Here is a 19,029-nt window from a genome sequence, read left to right on the forward strand (position 1 = left end):
TAAACACCATAATTATATATCTTCCATCATGCAAGAGGGTTCGAATAAGTGTCCGAGTGTTTAAACCCTAATGCATGAGAAATGGGAAGTAAACACCATAATTTCATATCTATCATAATGCAAGACGGTCTGAATAAGTGTCCGAGTGTTCGAACCCTAATGTATGAGAAATGGCTAGTAAACAACATAATTATATATCTGCCATCATGCAAGATAATCCGATTACATGAGAAATGGCAAGTAAACACCATAATTAGATATCCCCCATGATACAAGATGGTCCAAATAAGTGTCCGAGTGTTCGATCGCTAATGCAAGAGAAATGGCATGTAAACACCATAATTACATATCTGCCGTCATGCAAGATGGTTTGAAAATGTGTCCGAGTGTTCGAACCCTAATGTATGAGAAATGGCTAGTAAACACCATAATTACATATCTGCCATTATGCAAGAGGATTCGAATAGGAGTCCGTCTGTTTAAACCCTATTGTATGAGAAATGGCTAGTAAACACCATAATTACAGATATGCCATGATACAACACGGTCCGAATAAGTGTCCGAGAGTTCAATCGCTAATGCTTGAGAAATGGCAAGTAAACACCATAATTACATATTTGCCACCGTGCAAGAGGATCCGAATACGTGTCCGTGTGTTTAAACCCTAATGCATGAGAAATGGCAAGAAAACAACATAATTACATATCTACCATCATGCAAGTGGGTTCGAATAAGTGTCCGAGTGTTTAAACCCTAATGCATGAAAAATGGGAAGTAAACACCACAATTTCATATCTGCCATAATGCAAGACGGTCTGAATAAGTGTCCGAGTGTTCGAACCCTAATGTATGAGAAATGGCTAGTAAACAACATAATTACATATCTGCCATCATGCAAGATAATCCGATTACGTGTCCGTGTGTTTAAACCCAAATGCATGAGAAATGGCAAGAAAACACTATAGTTAGATATCTGCCACGATACAAGACGGTCCAAATAAGTGTCCGAGTGTTCGATCGCTAATGCAAGAGAAATGGCAAGTAAACACCATAATTACATATCTATGCAAGAGGGTTTGAATAAGTGTCCGAGGGTTAAGGGCTCCTTCCGTTGTTACCCAGGGAGTTTTATGGGCTCCTTATCAGATTTTTGTCTGGTTTGGATGGTGCTGTGTGTTTGTGGCGGAATCTCTTCTTATTTTTATCCAGATTCAGGAGGGTTTGCGGAAGATTTATTGGGTTCTTGTTCTTTCAGTCCGACCATTTTACATGGCTGGTCTTGGGTTGTTGGTTGTCTCACACCAGGGTTCACCTCCTGGGTTCATGTATTAAACTTGATTCGATATGCGTTTGGGCTACCGGTGGGGATGTGTCACCAGCTGTGCTGGGTTTGTTGACTGCTCGAAGCTTCGCTTCTAGTTGTTGCGTGCCCGTCGTTACACTATTGTGGATGCAAGGTTCTCCAGCACCAGTTTGGTTCTGCTCCACCGGCGCCACTGCTACTATATTGAGTTAGAGGCAGCGTGTTGTTGGAGTCGGCGTGAGTTGCTCGTTTCTGGGTGCTTCGCTGGTTTCTGAAGCATTGTCTGTTTGTTTGTGGATAAGTGATCTTTGGTTCAGGCCGTATTCTGCCGTTGGTGTCTAAGACCGCGATAGTTACGGGTGTGTTCTGGGTGTGCCGCTGGTTTTCTTTTCGGCAATGGTGTCGCTCTATTCCAGCGTCGGTGTTCTGGGTTCATCGGTGGTCTATTCGGCAATGGTCTGTTTGTTCTGGGTTCATCGTTGGTGATCCAGCGTGGTGTTTTTATTTGCTACGCTGGACATGTTCTCTAGTTTAATATCTTCGAGTTGACCGTAGAAGACTTTCTGTCTACTTCGGCGTGTGTTATCCGACCTTAGTTGCTACTCCAGCGTGGGTTGTACTGGTTCGGTTTGTTTTCTATCGTGCAAGGGATGTTGGTGCTTTTGGGTTCAGGTAGTGACGTGTCTTTGTTGCTGCTGGGTTGGTCTGGTTTACCGCCGGCTGCGATTTGATTTTTGTTCACTGTCGTTTAGTTGCTGCCATTCATTGGAGGGTCTGCAACGTTTGAGTTTGGGTGGTTATGGAAGGAGTTCCACGTTTTTTTTGTCGCGTGGACGTTGGTGTTGTGTTTTCCGCCAAAGCTTGCTGTATAAGCTTTGCTAATGTTCTGCTCAAGGATAGCACGTGGGTCTTGGGGCAGAGCAATTAGGTGGCTGGTCATTTCTTGATTGGGTGCCGTGTATAATCTTTTGACATGGGGCTGATGTTGGGGAAGGTAATAGCTTCTCAACTTTATATATATATATATATAATATTCATATATATATATTTTGGTTGTTGACTACGGTTTTTGGTGGAGCTTAAAGGCTTGGGCAACTGGGGCCCACTTGGTATTTTATTCCAAGTTTGGGGCGTGAAGTCGTTTGTGGCAGTGGAAAATTTTGGCCCACGGCAAATTGGGTTTTATGTAGATTTTGGTGGGGCCCTTTTGGATTTCATGGTTATATTATTATTTGGGTCCACTATCCATGGGTTATGGCCTTTTCTTGGGCTATTTTTTAAATTTGGGCAGCTGGTTTTTTATTTTTTTTAGTCACTTTGCAGCAGATTATGTATAGTCGTTTTTATCTTGATGATTGATCGTGCGATCCTCATGTGACTCGATATGAGGTTAGTTTTGAGCCATCTCCGCCAAGAGTGATTGAGGGGTCACTGCTATGGGGAATAGTGGTTCGATGACTAGCCGAGTTAGAGACTGGGAGATGAGCGGGAGGATAGCTACCGGTTCCGGTTGCTTCTTGTCTTCATGTGACCCATCCTAATTGGTCGTATTGCCACGCTCAGGTTATTTTTGGCTATGTATCGGTTTGTTGCTGTGGGGCTACCGTTGTCACTTCGACTCACAGGACTGTTGCTTATGGTTACTGATCGTGCTAGCTTCATGTGACTCTGTCGGGATTTCTCATGGGGTAGATTTTTTCCTCTGTCATGGCTTTTGTTGAGTGGCTAGGATGTCACGGCTGTGAGGAGTGGGATGCTTACTAGATTCCATGTGTTGATCTACGGTAGAGACTGGGGGCGAATGTGGTTGGTTACCATTTTTGATTTGTCTTGAGGGTTGTTGCTTTGTGAGTTTGCTTGTTGTGGCTTTCAAGTTTTTTTTGGTGTTTGTTTGTATCTTTGCCCATATATCCATCCCAAGTTTCTGTCTATTATCTCTGATGGTAGGGGTTACTTGGGGACAAAAGGATATATGGGCAAAGTTGGGTTACTTTGTTTTTTCTGTTGTTCTTGTGGTTCTCCCCCAATCTTAGGGGGGGCAGTGGTAGGTTATGTTGGTTATGTATTCGTTTATTTATTCGTTGTTGGGTATGCCTGGGGTATGACCCTTGTAAACTTGTAAATTTCATTGTCTTTATTTTATGACTTACTTACCCAAAAAAAATAAAATAAGTGTCCGAGTGTTCGAACCCTATTGTATGAGAAATGGCTAGTAAACACCATAACTACAAATTTGCCATCATGCAAGAGGATCCGAATACGAGTCCGTTTGTTTAAACCCTAATGCATGAGAAATGGCAAGTAAACACCATAATTACAGATCTGCCATGATACAACACGGTCCGAATAAGTGTCCGAGTGTTCGATCGCTAATGCATGAGAAATGGCAAGTAAACATCATAATTACATATCTGCCACCATGCAAGAGGATCTGAATACGTGTCCGTGTGTTTAAACCCTAATGCATGAGAAATGGCAAGTAAACAACATAATTACATATCTGCCATCGTGCAAGAGGGTCCGAATAAGTGACCGAGTGTTCGAACCCAAATGTATGAGAAATGGAAAGTAAACACCATAATTACATATCTGCCATCATGCAAGAGGGTCCGAATAACTGACCGAGTGTTCGAACCCTAATGTATGAGAAATGGCTAGTAAACACCATAATTATATATCTTCCATAGTGGAAGAGGATCCGAATGTGTGTCCGTGAGTTTAAACCCTAATGCATGAGATATGGCAAGTAAACACCATAATTACATATCTGCCATCGTGCAAGAGGGTCCAAATAAGTGTACTAGTGTTCAAACGCTAATGCATGAGAAATGACAAGTAAACACCATAATTACATATCTACCATCATGCAAGAGGGTTCGAACAAGTGTCCAAGTGTTTAAACCCTAATGCATGAGAAATGGCAAGTAAACACCATAATTACATATCTGCCACCATGCAAGATGGTCTGATTAAGTGTCCGAGTGTTCGAACCCTAATGTATGAGAAATGGCTGGTAAACACCATAATTACATATCTACCATCATGCAAGAGGATCTGAATACGTGTCCGTGTGTTTAAACCCTAATGCATGAGAAATGGCAAGTAAACACCATAATTACGTATCTGCCAACGTGCAAGAGGATCCGAATATGTGTCCGTTTGTTTAAACCCTAATGCATGTGAAATGGCAAGTAAACACCATAATTGCATATCTGCCATCATACAAGATGGTCCAAATAAGTGGCCGAGTGTTCGAACGCTAATGCATGAGAAATGTTAAGTAAACACCATAATTACATATCCGCCATCATGCAAGAGGATCCGAATATGGATCCGTTTGTTTAAACCGTAATGCATGAGAAATGGCAAGTGAACACGATAATTACATATCTGCTATAATGCTAGAGGGTCTGAATAAGTGTTCGAGTGTTCAAACCCTAATGTATGAGAAATGGCTAGCAAACACCGTAATTACATATCTGCCATCATGCAGGAAGATCCGAATACGTGTCCCTGTGTCTAAACCCTAATGCATGAGAAATGGCAAGTAAATGCCATAATTACATATCTGCCATCGTGCAAGAAGGTTCGAAAAAGTGTACTAGTGTTCGAACAATAATGCAAGAGAAATGGTATGTAAAAACCATAATTACATATCTACCATCCCGCAAGAGGGTCCGAATAAGTGTCCAAGTGATTAAACCCTAACGCATTAGAAATGGCAAGTAAACACCATAATTACATATCTGCCATCATGCATGAGGGTCTGATTAAGTGACCGTGAGTTCGAACCTAATGTGTGGGAAATGGCTAGTAAACACCACAATGACATATCTGCCATCGTGCAAGAGGATCCGAATACGTGTCCGTTTGTTTAAACCTTTAACGCATGTGAAATGGCAAGTAAATACCATAATTACATATCTGCCATCATACAAGACGGTCTGAATAAGTGGCCGAGTGGTCGAACGCTAATCCATGACAAATGGCATGTAAACACCGTAATTACATATCTGCCATCATGCAAGAGGGTTCGAATAAGTGTCCGAGTGTTTAAACCCTAATGCATGAGAAATGGGAAGCAAACACCATAATTTCATATCTATCATAATGCAAGACGGTCTGAATAAGTGTCCGAGTGTTCGAACCCTAATGTATGAGAAATGGCTAGTAAACAACATAATTCTATGTCTGCCATCATGCAAGATAATCCGATTGCGTGTCCGTGGGTTTAAACCCTAATGCATAAGAAATGGCAAGTAAACACCATAATTAGATATCCGCCATGATACAAGACGGTCCAAATAAGTGTGCGAGTGTTTGATCGCTAATGCAAGAGAAATGGCAAGTAAACACCATAATTACATATCTGCCGTCATGCAAGATGGTTTCAATATGTGTCCGAGTGTTCGAACCGTAATGTATGAGAAACGGCTAGTAAACACCACAATTACATATCTGCCATCATCCAAGAGAATCCGAATATGAGTCCGTCTGTTTAAACCCTAATGCTTGAGAAATGGCAGGTAAACACCATAATTACAGATATGCCACGATACAACACGGTCCGAATAAGTGTCCGAGTGTTCGATCGCAAATGCATGAGAAATGGCAAGTAAACACCATAATTACATATATGCCACCATTCAAGAGGATCCGAATACGTGTCCGTGTGTTTAAACCCTAATGCATGAGAAATGGCAAGTAAACAACATAATTACATATCTGCCATCATGCAAGAGGGTCCGAATAAGTGACCGAGTGTTCGAACCCTAATGTATGAGAAATGGCTAGTAAATGACATAATTACATATCTGCCATCATGCAAGAGGATCCGAATACAGGTCCGTTAGTTTAAACCCGTCATGAGAAATGGCAAGTAAAAATGATAATTACATATCTGCCATGATACAAGACGGTCCGAATAAGTGTCCGAGTGTTCGATCGCTAAGCATGAGAAATGCCAAGTGAACACGATAATTACATATCTGCCATCATGCAAGAGGATCCAAATACGTGTCCATGTGTTTAAACCCTAATGCATGAGAAACGGAAAGTAAACACCATAATAACATATCTACCATCATGCAAGAGCGTCCGAATAAGTGACCGAGTGTTCGAACCCTAATGTATGAGAAATGGCTAGTAAACACCATAATTACATATCTGCCATCGTGCAAGAGGATCCGAATACGTGTCTGTGTGTTTAAACCCTAATGCATGAGAAATGGCAAGTAAACACCATAATTACATATCTGCCATCGTGCACGAGGGTTCGAAAAAGTGTACTAGTGTTCGAACGCTAATGCATCAGAAATGGCAAGTAAACACCGTAATTATATATCTACCATCATGCAAGAGGGTCCGAATAAGTGTCCGAGTGTTTAAACCCTAATGCATTTGAAATGCCAAGTAAACACCATAATTACATATCTGCCATCATGCAAGATGGTCAAATTAAGTGTCCGAGTGTTCAAACCCTAATGCATGAGAAATGGCTTGTAAACACCATAATTACATATCTGCCATCATGTAAGAGGATCTGAATACGTGTCCGTGTGTTTAAACCCTAATGCATGAGAAATGGCAATCAAACACCATAATTACATATCTGCCATCGTGCAAGAGTATCCGAATACGTGTCCGTTTGTTTAAACCCTAATACATGTGAAATGGCAAGTAAACACCATAATTACTTATCTGCCATCATACAAGACGGTCCAAATAAGTGGCCGAGTGTTCGAACACTAATGCACGAGAAAGGTTAAGTAAACACCATAATTACATATCCGTCATCGTGCAAGAGGATCCGAATACGGGTCCGTTTGTTTAAACCCTAATGCATGAGAAATGGCAACTAAACACCATAATTACATATCTGCTGCCATAATGCAAGAGGGTCTGAATAAGTGTCCGAGTGTTCGAACCCTGATGTATGAGAAATGGCTAGCAAACACCGTAATTACATATCTGCCATCATGCAGGAGGATCCGAATACGTGTCCGTGAGTTCGAACCTAATGTGTGGGAAATGGCTAGTAAACACCACAATTACATATCTGCCATCGTGCAAGAGGATCCGAATATGTGTCCGTTTGTTTAAACCCTAATGCATGTGAAATGGCAAGTAAATACCATAATTACATATCTGCCATCATGTCGTTGGACCATGGCTATTTAACAATGACTGTACAATTCATTACAAGTATGTATGTCTTTTATATATATTTGTATGAGTTGGTTTTGGTTATTTGTGTGATGTGTCTGTGTGTTGGGTTGGATTGTTGGTGGTGGTGTTGCGGTTCAGCATCTACTAGAATATTCGCCATCTATTGTGTTTCGTCACCGACGAGTCAGTTTGGGATGGGCTCTCTCTGCCGTCGAGTTCGACACGGTGAATGGTGCTAGCTACGACCTGCATATCTCATTCGACGGTCTTGTTTCACTGGTGTGGTTCGTCGGCTTAGTTTCAGACGTGAATATGCATGGGTACTCCGGTGCCGTTATCAATGGTATTTGGAGAGAGAAAGCTTGGCGTTCTATTATATGGTGCCATTGCTACTGTGAGTTTTGTTGGCTATGGTTAGTGGGGTCGTTGCTACACCGGTGATGGTTGTCTGAATCTCACCGTGTGATGCACGTCCATGCGCATGTGGTTCCTGGTCTTGGTGATACGTGGAATCTCGCTCCTTGGTGTGGGTTGATGTGATTGGCAGGTTCTCTATATACAGCTGTTGTTGTACTGAAGATGGCAGCTGATGTAGCGTGTTTGGGACGGAAGTTGAAGGTTGTAACTTTTTTTCGGATCTTGGGTGCTTCACCAACGTTGGGAAGAGTGAGCTGATGCAAAGTTGATGGGTTTTCTGTAGTGCTACAGGACTATCATCATGTGGGCATGTTTGGGGGAAAGTCAAATTTTTGTGATAAGGGTTTCAAGTTATGGGGCCCACCACAACGTTAGTGGCTTTATATGGGCTGAGGTTGTGCATATTATATTATATGCTTTAAGCTGCAAAGTGGGGGTGAATGGGCCCACAACAATTTGTCAAACCATGCTCTCATGGTTTTTATATACATAATTGGGCTCCGTTTTTTATACGGGCCCACCGTGTTTATTTTGTGGTGCAAAATTTTGGGCTGCTTTTGTGGATCAAGAAACCGAAATGTGGAATGCATGGCGTGGGCTACTGGGGCCCACTTGGGTTCATTTTGAAAAATTCCTTTCGTTTAGTCTCTTTGCAGCAGGTCATTTATAGTTGATTACTTCATGATGATTGATCGTGTGATCCTCATGTGACTCGATATAAGGGTGGTTTTGAGCCATCTCCGCCAAGAGTGATTGGGGAGTCACTGCTATGGGGAATAGTGGTTCGATAACCAGCCGAGTTAGAGACTGGGAGATGAGCGGGAGGATAGCTACCGGTTTTCTGGTCGCTTCTTGTCTTCATGTGACCCATCCTAATTGATTGTATTGCCACGCCTGACATGGAGTGAAGGGCACACTGCCGTGGGGTTTGAGGCTTGTGATCTACTAAGGAAGGGACTGGGGGATGTGATGATTACTCTCATGATTTTGTTGGCTATGTATTGGTCTGTTGCTGTGGGGCTATTGTATGTCACTACAACTCCCAAGACCGTTGATTATGGTTACTGATCGTGTTAGCTTCATGTGACTTTGTTGTGATTTCTCGTGGGGTAGATTTTTTCCTCTGTCATGACTTTGGTTAAGTGGCTTGGATGTCACGGTTGTGAGGAGTGGGTCGCTTATTGGATTCCATGCGTTTATCTACAACAGAGACTGGGAGTTGGCGGGGTTTGTTATCATCTTTGATTCGGCTTGAGGGTTGTTGCTTTGTTGCTTTGTGAGTGTGCCTGTGGAGTTTTAAGCATTGTTTTTGTGTTTTTGTCTATTGCCCATATATCCACCCCAAGTTTCCATCTATTATTTTTGGGTGGGTAAGTCATAAATTAAAGACAAAAAACTTACACATTTACAAGGGGCATACCCCAGGTAATACAATAAAACCTCACGCCCCCCAAATGTGGGGGGACTAAAGCAAATAAAAAAAACTAATTATAAACAAATACTACAAAAAAATAATCCTGCGGGTCGGTCCCCACTTCCCGATGTGCTGCCGAAAAAGAGACCCACGTGTGGTCCTTGATCAGAACAAAACATGGGTGATAGCAACAAGCAACAACTTTGCAGCTGGTCACCCTGCCCCAGAAGCGTCAACTCCTAATGCCCAAACCACACGCCAACATCTGCGTGTAAACAACAACATCCTCACCAAAAAAGACCATCCACCATCGGCACCTGTGTTGGAGAATCTAGCACCAAAACAACGCCGGTAAACCGGACAGACCAACACCGGAACCAAACTCCCAACCGAATAGACCAGCGGCATGCGCAAAAACACACCGACAGCTAGAACACCACCAGCGGCACCAATATACCCAAACTTCAAAGCAAAGCAGCCATGGCACCGCCCACAACCAAAAAACTGGCAGCAAGCTTGCCATGGCAGAGGCGATCTTCGAAGCACGGACATGGAAGACCCAACACCTCCGGCGACCCAAACCGCGGACGACAAGCAAGGAACCAAATGGAGCTCAGCCTTGCTGAACTGTGAGCCATCCCACCGAGCCGAACCATTGACGACCACACTGGTGGTGACCCAACCCAGAACATGATGCAACGGCATGAACACCCACAGGTCACCTTAGCTTAACACCAAGCTTTGGGCAGCACCCCAAACCAGCCATAAGAATAGCCGGAATGAGACTCTCACGTCGGACCTCCATGAAACCGAAATAAACACGATTTGCTTTAATAAAAAGACAAATCAAAGCACAACTTAATCAATAGAGCGGGCCTGAAATTCAGATCAGTCTCTAAATCACTCTCTTACCAAACCAGACAAAGAGTTTGATAAGGAACTACAAAGAAACTCCATGGGTAACAACGGAGGGAGCTTTCTCTCTCTAGATTCTAGAGAGAGAAGCTCCCAACCTAATCCCCTGATTTGGTCTTTTTGCTCCATCTATTATTTCTGATGGTAGGGGTTACTCGGGGACAAAATGGATATATGGGCAAAGTGGGTGTTTTTTCTAGTGCTGTCTCGATTTGCGGGGTTGTTTTATGTTGTAGGGCGTACAGTGGTTGTTTCTGTTTCTATTTGTAGTTGTTTATTATTTATGGTAGGGCGTACCTGGGGTATGCCCCTTGTAAACTTGTACATTTTATTGTCTTTATTTTATGACTTACTTACCCAAAAAAAAAAAAAAAAAAAAACACCATAATTACATATCTGCCATCATGCAAGAGGGTTCGAATAAGTGTCCGAGTGTTTAAACCCTAATGCATGAGAAATGGGAAGCAAACACCATAATTTCATATCTATCAAAATGCAAGACGGTCTGAATAAGTGTCCGAGTGTTCGAACCCTAATGTATGAGAAATGGCTAATAAACAACATAATTCTATGTCTGCCATCATGTAAGATAATCCGATTACGTGTCCGTGTGTTTAAACCCTAACGCATGAGAAATGGCAAGTAAACACCATAATTAGATATCCGCCATGATACAAGACGGTCCAAATAAGTGTCCGATTGTTTGATCGCTAACGCAAGAGAAATGGCAAGTAAACACCATAATTACATATCTGCCGTCATGCAAGATGGTTTGAATATGTGTCCGAGTGTTCGAACCGTAATGTATGAGAAACGGCTAGTAAACACCATAATTACATATCTGCCATCATGCAAGAGGATCCGAATATGAGTCCGTCTGTTTAAACCCTAATGCTTGAGAAATGGCAAGTAAACACCATAATTACAGATATGCCACGATACAACACGGTCCGAACAAGTGTCCGAGTGTTCGATCGCAAATGCATGAGAAATGGCAAGTAAACACCATAATTACATATATGCCACCATTCAAGAGGATCCGAATACGTGTCCGTGTGTTTAAACCCTAATGCATGAGAAATGACAAGTAAACAACATAATTACATATCTGCCATCATGCAAGAGGGTCCGAATAAGTGACCGAGTGTTCGAACCCTAATGTATGAGAAATGGCTAGTAAATACCATAATTACATATCTGCCATCATGCAAGAGTATCCGAATACAGGTCCGTTTGTTTAAACCCTGACGCATGAGAAATGGCAAGTAAAAATGATAATTACATATCTGCCATGATACAAGACGGTCCGAATAAGTGTCCGAGTGTTCGATCGCTAAGCATGAGAAATGGCAAGTGAACACGATAATTACATATCTGCCATCATGCAAGAGGATCCGAATACGTGTCCGTGTGTTTAAACCCTAATGCATGAGAAACGGAAAGTAAACACCATAATAACATATCTGCCATCATGCAAGAGCGTCCGAATAAGTGACCGAGTGTTCGAACCCTAATGTATGAGAAATGGCTAGTAAACACCATAATTACATATCTGCCATCGTGCAAGAGGATCCGAATACGTGTCTGTATGTTTAAACCCTAATGCATGAGAAATGGCAAGTAAACACCATAATTACATATCTGCCATCGTGCACGAGGGTTCGAAAAAGTGTACTAGTGTTCGAACGCTAATGCATGAGAAATGGCAAGTAAACACCATAATTACATATCTACCATCATGCAAGAGGGTCCGAATAAGTGTCCGAGTGTTTAAACCCTAATGCATTTGAAATGGCAAGTAAACACCATAATTACATATCTGCCATCATGCAAGATGGTCAAATTAAGTGTCCGAGTGTTCAAACCCTAATGTATGAGAAATGGCTAGTAAACACCATAATTACATATCTGCCATCATGCAAGAGGATCTGAATACGTGTCCGTGTGTTTAAATCCTAATGCATGAGAAATGGCAATTAAACAACATAATTACATATCTGCCATCGTGCAAGTGTATCCGAATACGTGTCCATTTGTTTAAACCCTAATACATGTGAAATGGCAAGTAAAAACCATAATTACATATCTGCCATCATACAAGACGGTCCAAATAAGTGGCCGAGCGTTCGAACGCTAATGCATGAGAAATGTTAAGTAAACACCATAATTACATATCCGCCATCGTGCAAGAGGATCCGAATACGGGTCCGTTTGTTTAAACCCTAATGCATGAGAAATGGCAACTAAACACCATAATTACATATCTGCCATAATGCAAGAGGGTCTGAATTAGTGTCCGAGTGTTCGAACCCTAATGTATGAGAAATGGCTAGCAAACGCCGTAATTACATATCTGCCATCATGCTGGAGGATCTGAATACATGTCCGTGTGTTTAAACCCTAATGCATGAGAAATGGCAAGCAAATACCATAATTACATATCTGCCATAGTGTAAGAGGGTCCGAATAAGTGTACTAGTGTTCGAACGCTAATGCATGAGAAATGGTATGTGACACCATAATTACATATCTACCACCCCGCAAGATGGTCCGAATAAGTGTCCAAGTGTTTATACCCAAATGCATTAGAAATGGCAAGTAAACACCATAATTACATATCTGCCATCATGCAAGATGATCTGATTAAGTGTCCGAGTGTTCGAACCCGAATGTATGAGAAATGGCTAGTAAACACCATAATTACAGATCTGCCATCATGCAAGAGGATCTGAATTCGTGTCCGTGTGTTTAAACCCTAATGCATGAAAAATGGCAAGTAAGCACCATAATTACATATCTGCCATCGTGCAAGAGGATCCGAATACGTGTCCGTTTGTTTAAACCCTAATGCATGTGAAACGGCAAGTAAACACCATAATTACATATCTGCCATCATACAAGACGGTCCAAATAAGTGGCCGAGTGTTCGAACGCTAATGCACGAGAAATGTTAAGTAAACCCCATAATTACATATCCGCCATCATGTAAGAGGATCCGAATATGGGTCCATTTGTTTAAACCGTAATGCATGAGAAATGGCAAGTAAACACCATAATCGCATATCTGCCACAATGCAAGAGGGTCTGAATAAGTGTCCGAGTGTTCGAACCCTAATGTATGAGAAATGGCTAGCAAACACCGTAATTACATATCTGCCATCATGCAGGAGGATCCGAATACGTGTCCGTGTGTCTAAACCCTAATGCATGAGAAATGGCATGTAAATACCATAATTACATATCAGCCATCGTGAAGAGGGTCCGAATAATTGTACTAGTGTTTGAACGCTAATGCATGAGAAATGGTAAGTAAATAGCATAATTACATATCTACCATCCCGCAAGAGGGTCCGAATAAGTGTCCCAGTGTTTAAACCCTAATGCATTAGAAATGGCAAGTAAACACCATAATTACATATCTGCCATCATGCAAGAGGGTCTGAAAAAGTGTCCGTGTGTTCGAACCTAATGTATGAGAAATGGCTAGTAAGCACCACAATTACATATCTGCCATCGTGCAAGAGGATCCGAATACGTGTCCGTTTGTTTAAACTCTAATGCATGTGAAATGGAAAGTAAATACCATAATTACATATCTGCCATCATGCAAGATGATCCGAATACGTGTCCGTGTGTTTAAACCCTAATGCATTAGAAATGGCAACTAAACACCATAATTACATATCTGCCACCGTGCAAGAGGGTCCGAATAAGTGTCTGAGTGTTTAAACTCTAATACATGAGAAATGGTAAGGAAACACCATAATTACATATCTGCCATAATGCAAGAGGGTCTGAATAAGTGTCCGAGTGTTCGAACCCTAATGTGTGAGAAATGGCAAGTAAACAACATAATTACATATCTGCCATCATGCAAGATAATCCGATTACGTGTCCGTGTGTTTAAACCCGAATGCATGATAAATGGCAAGTAAACACCATAATTAGATATCTGCCATGATACATGACGGTCCAAATAAGTGTCCGTGTGTTCGATCGCTAATGCAAGAGAAAGGGCAAGTAAACACCATAAACACATATCTGCAATAATGCAAGAGGATCCGATTACGTGTCCGTGTGTTTAAACCCTAATGCATGAGAAATGGCAAGTAAACACCATAGTTACACATTTGCCATCGTGCAAGAGGGTCCGAATAAGCGTACCTGTGTTCGAACGCTAATGCATGAGAAATGGAAAGTAAACACCACAATTACATATCTACCATCGTGCAAGAGGATCCGAATAAGTGTCCAAGTGTTTAAACCCTAATGCATTAGAAATGGCAAGTAAACACCATAATTACATATCTGCCATCATGCAAGAGGATCTGATTAAGTGTCCGAGTGTTCGAACCCCAATGTATGAGAAATGGCTTGTAAACACCACAATTACATATCTGCCATCATGCAAGATGATCTGAATACGTGTCTGTGTCTTTAAACCCTAATGCATGAGAAATGGCAAGAAAACACCATAATTACATATCTGCCATCATGCAAGAGGATCCGATTACGTGTCCGTGTGTTTAAAGCCTGATGCATGAGAAACGGCAAGTAAACCCCATAATTACCTATCTGCCATCGTGCAAGAGGGTCCGAATAAGTGTACTTGTGTTCGAACACTAATGCATGAGAACTGGCAAGTAAACACCATAATTACATATCTACCATTGTGCAAGAGAATCCGAATAAGTATCCAAGTGTTTAAACCCTAATGCATTAGAAATGGGAAGTAAACACCATAATTACATATCTGCCATCATGCAAGAGGGTCTGATTAAGTGTCCGAGTGTTCAAACCCTAATGTTTCAGAAATGGCTAGTAAACACCATAATTACATATCTGCCATCATGCAAGATGATCCGAATACATGTCCATGCGTTTAAACCCTAATACATGAGAAATGGAAAGTAAACACCATAATTACATATCTGCCATCAAGCTAAAGGATCGAAATAAGTGTCCGTGTGTTCGAACCCTGATGCTTGAGAAATGGAAAATAAACACCATAATTACATATCTGCGATCATGCAAGATGGTCCAAATACGTGTCCGAGTGTTTAAACCCTAATGCATGAGAAATGGCAAGTAAACACCATAATTACATATCTGTCATCATACCAGACGGTCCGAATAAATGTCCGAGTGTTTGAAAGCTAATGCATGAGAAATGGCAAGTAAACACTATAATTACATATCTGCCATCATGCAAAAGGGTTCGAATAAGTGTCCGAGTGTTTAAACCCTAATGCAAGAGAAATGGCAAGTAAACACCATAATTGCGTATCTACCATCATGCAAGAGGGTCTGAATAAGTGTCCGAGTGTTCGAACCCAAATGTATGAGAAGTGGCTAGTAAACCCCATAATTACATATCTGCCATCATGCAAGATGATCCGATTACGTGTCTGTGTGTTTTTACCTTAATGCATGAGAATTGGCAAGTAAACACCATAATTACATATCTGCCATCACTTAAGAAGGTCCGAATAAGTGTCCGAGTGTTTAAACCCTAATTCGTTAGAAATGGCAAGTAAACACCATAATTACATATCTGCCGTCATGCAAGAGGGTCTGAATAAGTGTCCGAGGGTTCGAACCCTAATGTATGAGAAATAGCTAGTAACACGGCCCTGATGGGTATTCTGCTGGCTTCTTTCTGAAAGCTTGGGATATTGTGGGTAGAGAGGTTGTTGAAGCTATCCAATCTTTTTTTACTTCGGGGGAACTCCTTCAGGAAATGAATAGTACCACCATTGCTCTTATTCCTAAGATCCCCAATGCTGAAAGAGTGGGAGATTTTCGTCCTATCTCCTGTTGTAATACTTTGTATAAGTGTATCTCTAAGATCATTGCTGACAGAATTAAAGTTGTTCTCCATGATCTTATTGATCCTGTGCAATCAGCTTTTGTCCCTGGGAGGAGAATTTCTGATAATATCTTTCTTTCACAAGAACTTATGAGGGGCTATCATAGGTCTTCTCCTTCTCCCAGGTGTGCCATGAAAGTGGATATTATGAAACCCTATGATAATGTTAGATGGGAGTTTGTTCTAGATGTTCTTAGTGCTATGGGGTTCCCCCCTAATATCATTCTTTGGATAAAAGCTTGCATGACTAGCCCTACATATTCCATTTGTATTAATGGGAGTCTGCATGGTTATTTCAGGGGGGAGAGAGGGTTGAGGCAAGGAGACCCCATGTCTCCGTATCTTTTTGTCATTGTTATGGAGATCCTCTCTAGGATTTTGGCTGAGAAGGCCTCTCACCCTGACTTCAAATTTCATTGGCGGTGTGAGAAAACAAAAATTGTTAATTTGTGCTTTGCAAATGATTTGATGATCTTCTGTAAGGGGGATGTGTTCACTGTTCAGTCTATCAAAATGGGCTTAGAGGAATTTGAAAGCTTATCTGGGTTGTCCCCTAGCCCTAATAAGAGCCACATCTTCTTTTCGGGCTGTAAAACGAAAATGAGGGATGAGATCCTTCGTGTTTGTAATTTTAGCGAAGGTGCTTTGCCTGTGAGGTACTTAGGGGTTCCTTTAGTCTCTACTAAACTCAAAGCTGCTGATTGTGATCAGCTTGTGGAGCGTATCACTAAGAGAATTAAAAGTTGGACTAATAAGTGCCTTACCTATGCTGGTAGAGGCCAGTTGATCCAATCTGTCCTTTTTTCTATGCAAGTGTACTGGACTTCGCTGTTTATTCTTCCTAAGAAGGTCATCCGTTCTTTAGAGAGTCTTTTTAGAGCTTTTTTCTGGTCCGGGTGTGATCTGAAGAAGTATGGGGCTAAGGTGTCTTGGGATAGAATGTGCTCCCCTAAAAATGAAGGGGGCTTGGGGTTTAAATCTCTCCAAGTGTGGAACAAAGCTGCTATTGCTAAACATATCTGGTTCCTTTTTTCTGGGGGTGATCAATCTATGTGGTGTCTCTGGATTAGATCGTATATCCTCAAGGGTAAAAGTTTTTGGAGGGTTAGGGTGCCAAATGACCCCTCCTGGGTTTGGAGGAAAATTCTTTCTCTTAGGCCCATTATTTACCCTTTAATCAAACATAGGGTGGGTGATGGTTCTAGGGTCTTTCTATGGTTTGATAATTGGCACCCTATGGGTTCTTTGTGGGATAGTTTTGGGCCCAGAATTGCCCATGATTCTGCTTTGGGTATTGATGCTAAGGTTAGCGAGATTGTGACAGGTACTACTTGGAAATGGCCTTTCCCATCTTCGTGGGAGATAATGGACCTCATTTCTAGTACTCCTCCCACTCTCCTCCCTTTGGGTGGGCCTGATGATGTGAGCTGGAGCCCTACTGCTAATGGTAAGTTCACTATTCAGTCCATGTGGCATGTTTTGAGGACCCATTTTGTTCCTGTGATCTGGTCTAAGCTCCTTTGGGGCCCTCATAATATCCCCAAAGTGAGTTTTGTGGTGTGGATGGCTATCCTTTGCAGATTGAACACTGGGGATAGGTTAAAAATTTTTGGTGTGACCCAGACTAGTGAGTGTGTTTTCTGCCAGCACTTTTGTGAAGATCACAATCATCTTTTCTTTGAGTGTCCATTCTCTGATAGAGTGTGGACCTGCATAAAAGGGAAGATGAATGTTAATTGGCCATCAATTCCTTGGGGTGACTTGGTTCAGCTTATTGCAACATCTGTAAAAGGGAAATCTCTAGGGACTATTATTACCAAGCTTGCATTCACATGTACTGTGTACCAGTTATGGATTGCTAGGAATAATAGAGTCTTTGGTAAGGATATGGTCCCTGAAGAAGTGGTCATAAAGCATATTATGGACATGGTTAGATTCAGGGTTATGTACATAAACAATCTGAAGCCTCACCATACTGATAGATGGTACTTGACTTCGTGGAAGATTCCTCATACTGTGCTGAAACATGCCGAACCTGCTGTGAGGGATGTGAGTTCACAAAATGTGGGTTGAGTGAAAGTAAGCAAATACATTGTGGGGTTTCCTAATGTTTGTTATTGATATAGGTTTGCGGCTAATTGGGAAGGAGCAACTTGAGCGTGTGCCATTTTTTTATGAGGGTTGAGTATAGTGTGAGGAACAAATTTAATCCTAACCCACAATCACTAGCCATATTGAGAGGAGCTAACATGTTTATTTTGAATATTCTCTGTATATCTATTTTGCAGGTGTGTGGAGCATCGTTCTTGAGTGATGAGAGTATATATATTTGTGGGTTGAGTGATGAGAGCATATATATGTGTGTTGTTACAAGTAATATGCCCCTGTCTTATGAGTGCTATCGGTTTGGGGATTGGCTAATCCTGTCTTGGTATTTGATTTTGACAGGGTTTATTATAATGTCTAACCACTGTTTTCGGTGTATGGAGTGGCATCAGTGTACCCGTATTGATGCTGCCTGTTTCGGTGATCAACCTGGGTTAGTGAAAGCTGCGGAAGTGTCTATGATCGTGTTGATGGCTGCTGAAGGCGCCTCTGTGTTTGAAGAAAGCTGTGGAATTGCCTGTTATGCATTGTTTGGACGGTGCTGCATGGGTTGCTGGATATGACTGTGTTGATGGCTGCAAGATGCGCCTCGTGTGTGAAGATTTACTTTCTTTTATGTTTGTCTTCTTTAAGAGTATGTTTGGTACTTTGCCTACCCGTGTGGGGTGTACACGGATGTTCTATGTTTCCTTCCGACTTTTTTGCTACTTAGATATCGGGTGTGTTCATGTCCCTCATTGCCTTTTCATGCGGCACATGAACACACTTTGGTTCCTTCCCTTTTTGTATGTCTGCTTTATTTTAGTTTCTGCTTTTTGTTAATTTGTCTAGTTTGAT

The 19,029-nt window shown here is 41.7% G+C and overlaps 1 protein-coding gene across 1 annotated transcript; it reads left to right on the forward strand.

The window, feature by feature from the left end:
- The first annotated feature begins 15,957 nt into the window (after window positions 1–15,957).
- LOC145797931 (uncharacterized) lies at window positions 15,958–18,755 on the forward strand. Its single transcript, XM_082885376.1, has 3 exons — window positions 15,958–18,135; window positions 18,375–18,405; window positions 18,535–18,755. The coding sequence occupies exons 1-3, from the start codon at window positions 15,958–15,960 to the stop codon at window positions 18,753–18,755; spliced, it is 2,430 nt and encodes an 809-aa protein (XP_082741502.1).
- Window positions 18,756–19,029: the final 274 nt, after the last annotated feature.

Source organism: Camellia sinensis, chromosome 8 (assembly GCF_055761805.1).
Source record: "Camellia sinensis isolate YWXY chromosome 8, ASM5576180v1, whole genome shotgun sequence".
Lineage (NCBI taxonomy): Eukaryota > Viridiplantae > Streptophyta > Magnoliopsida > Ericales > Theaceae > Camellia > Camellia sinensis.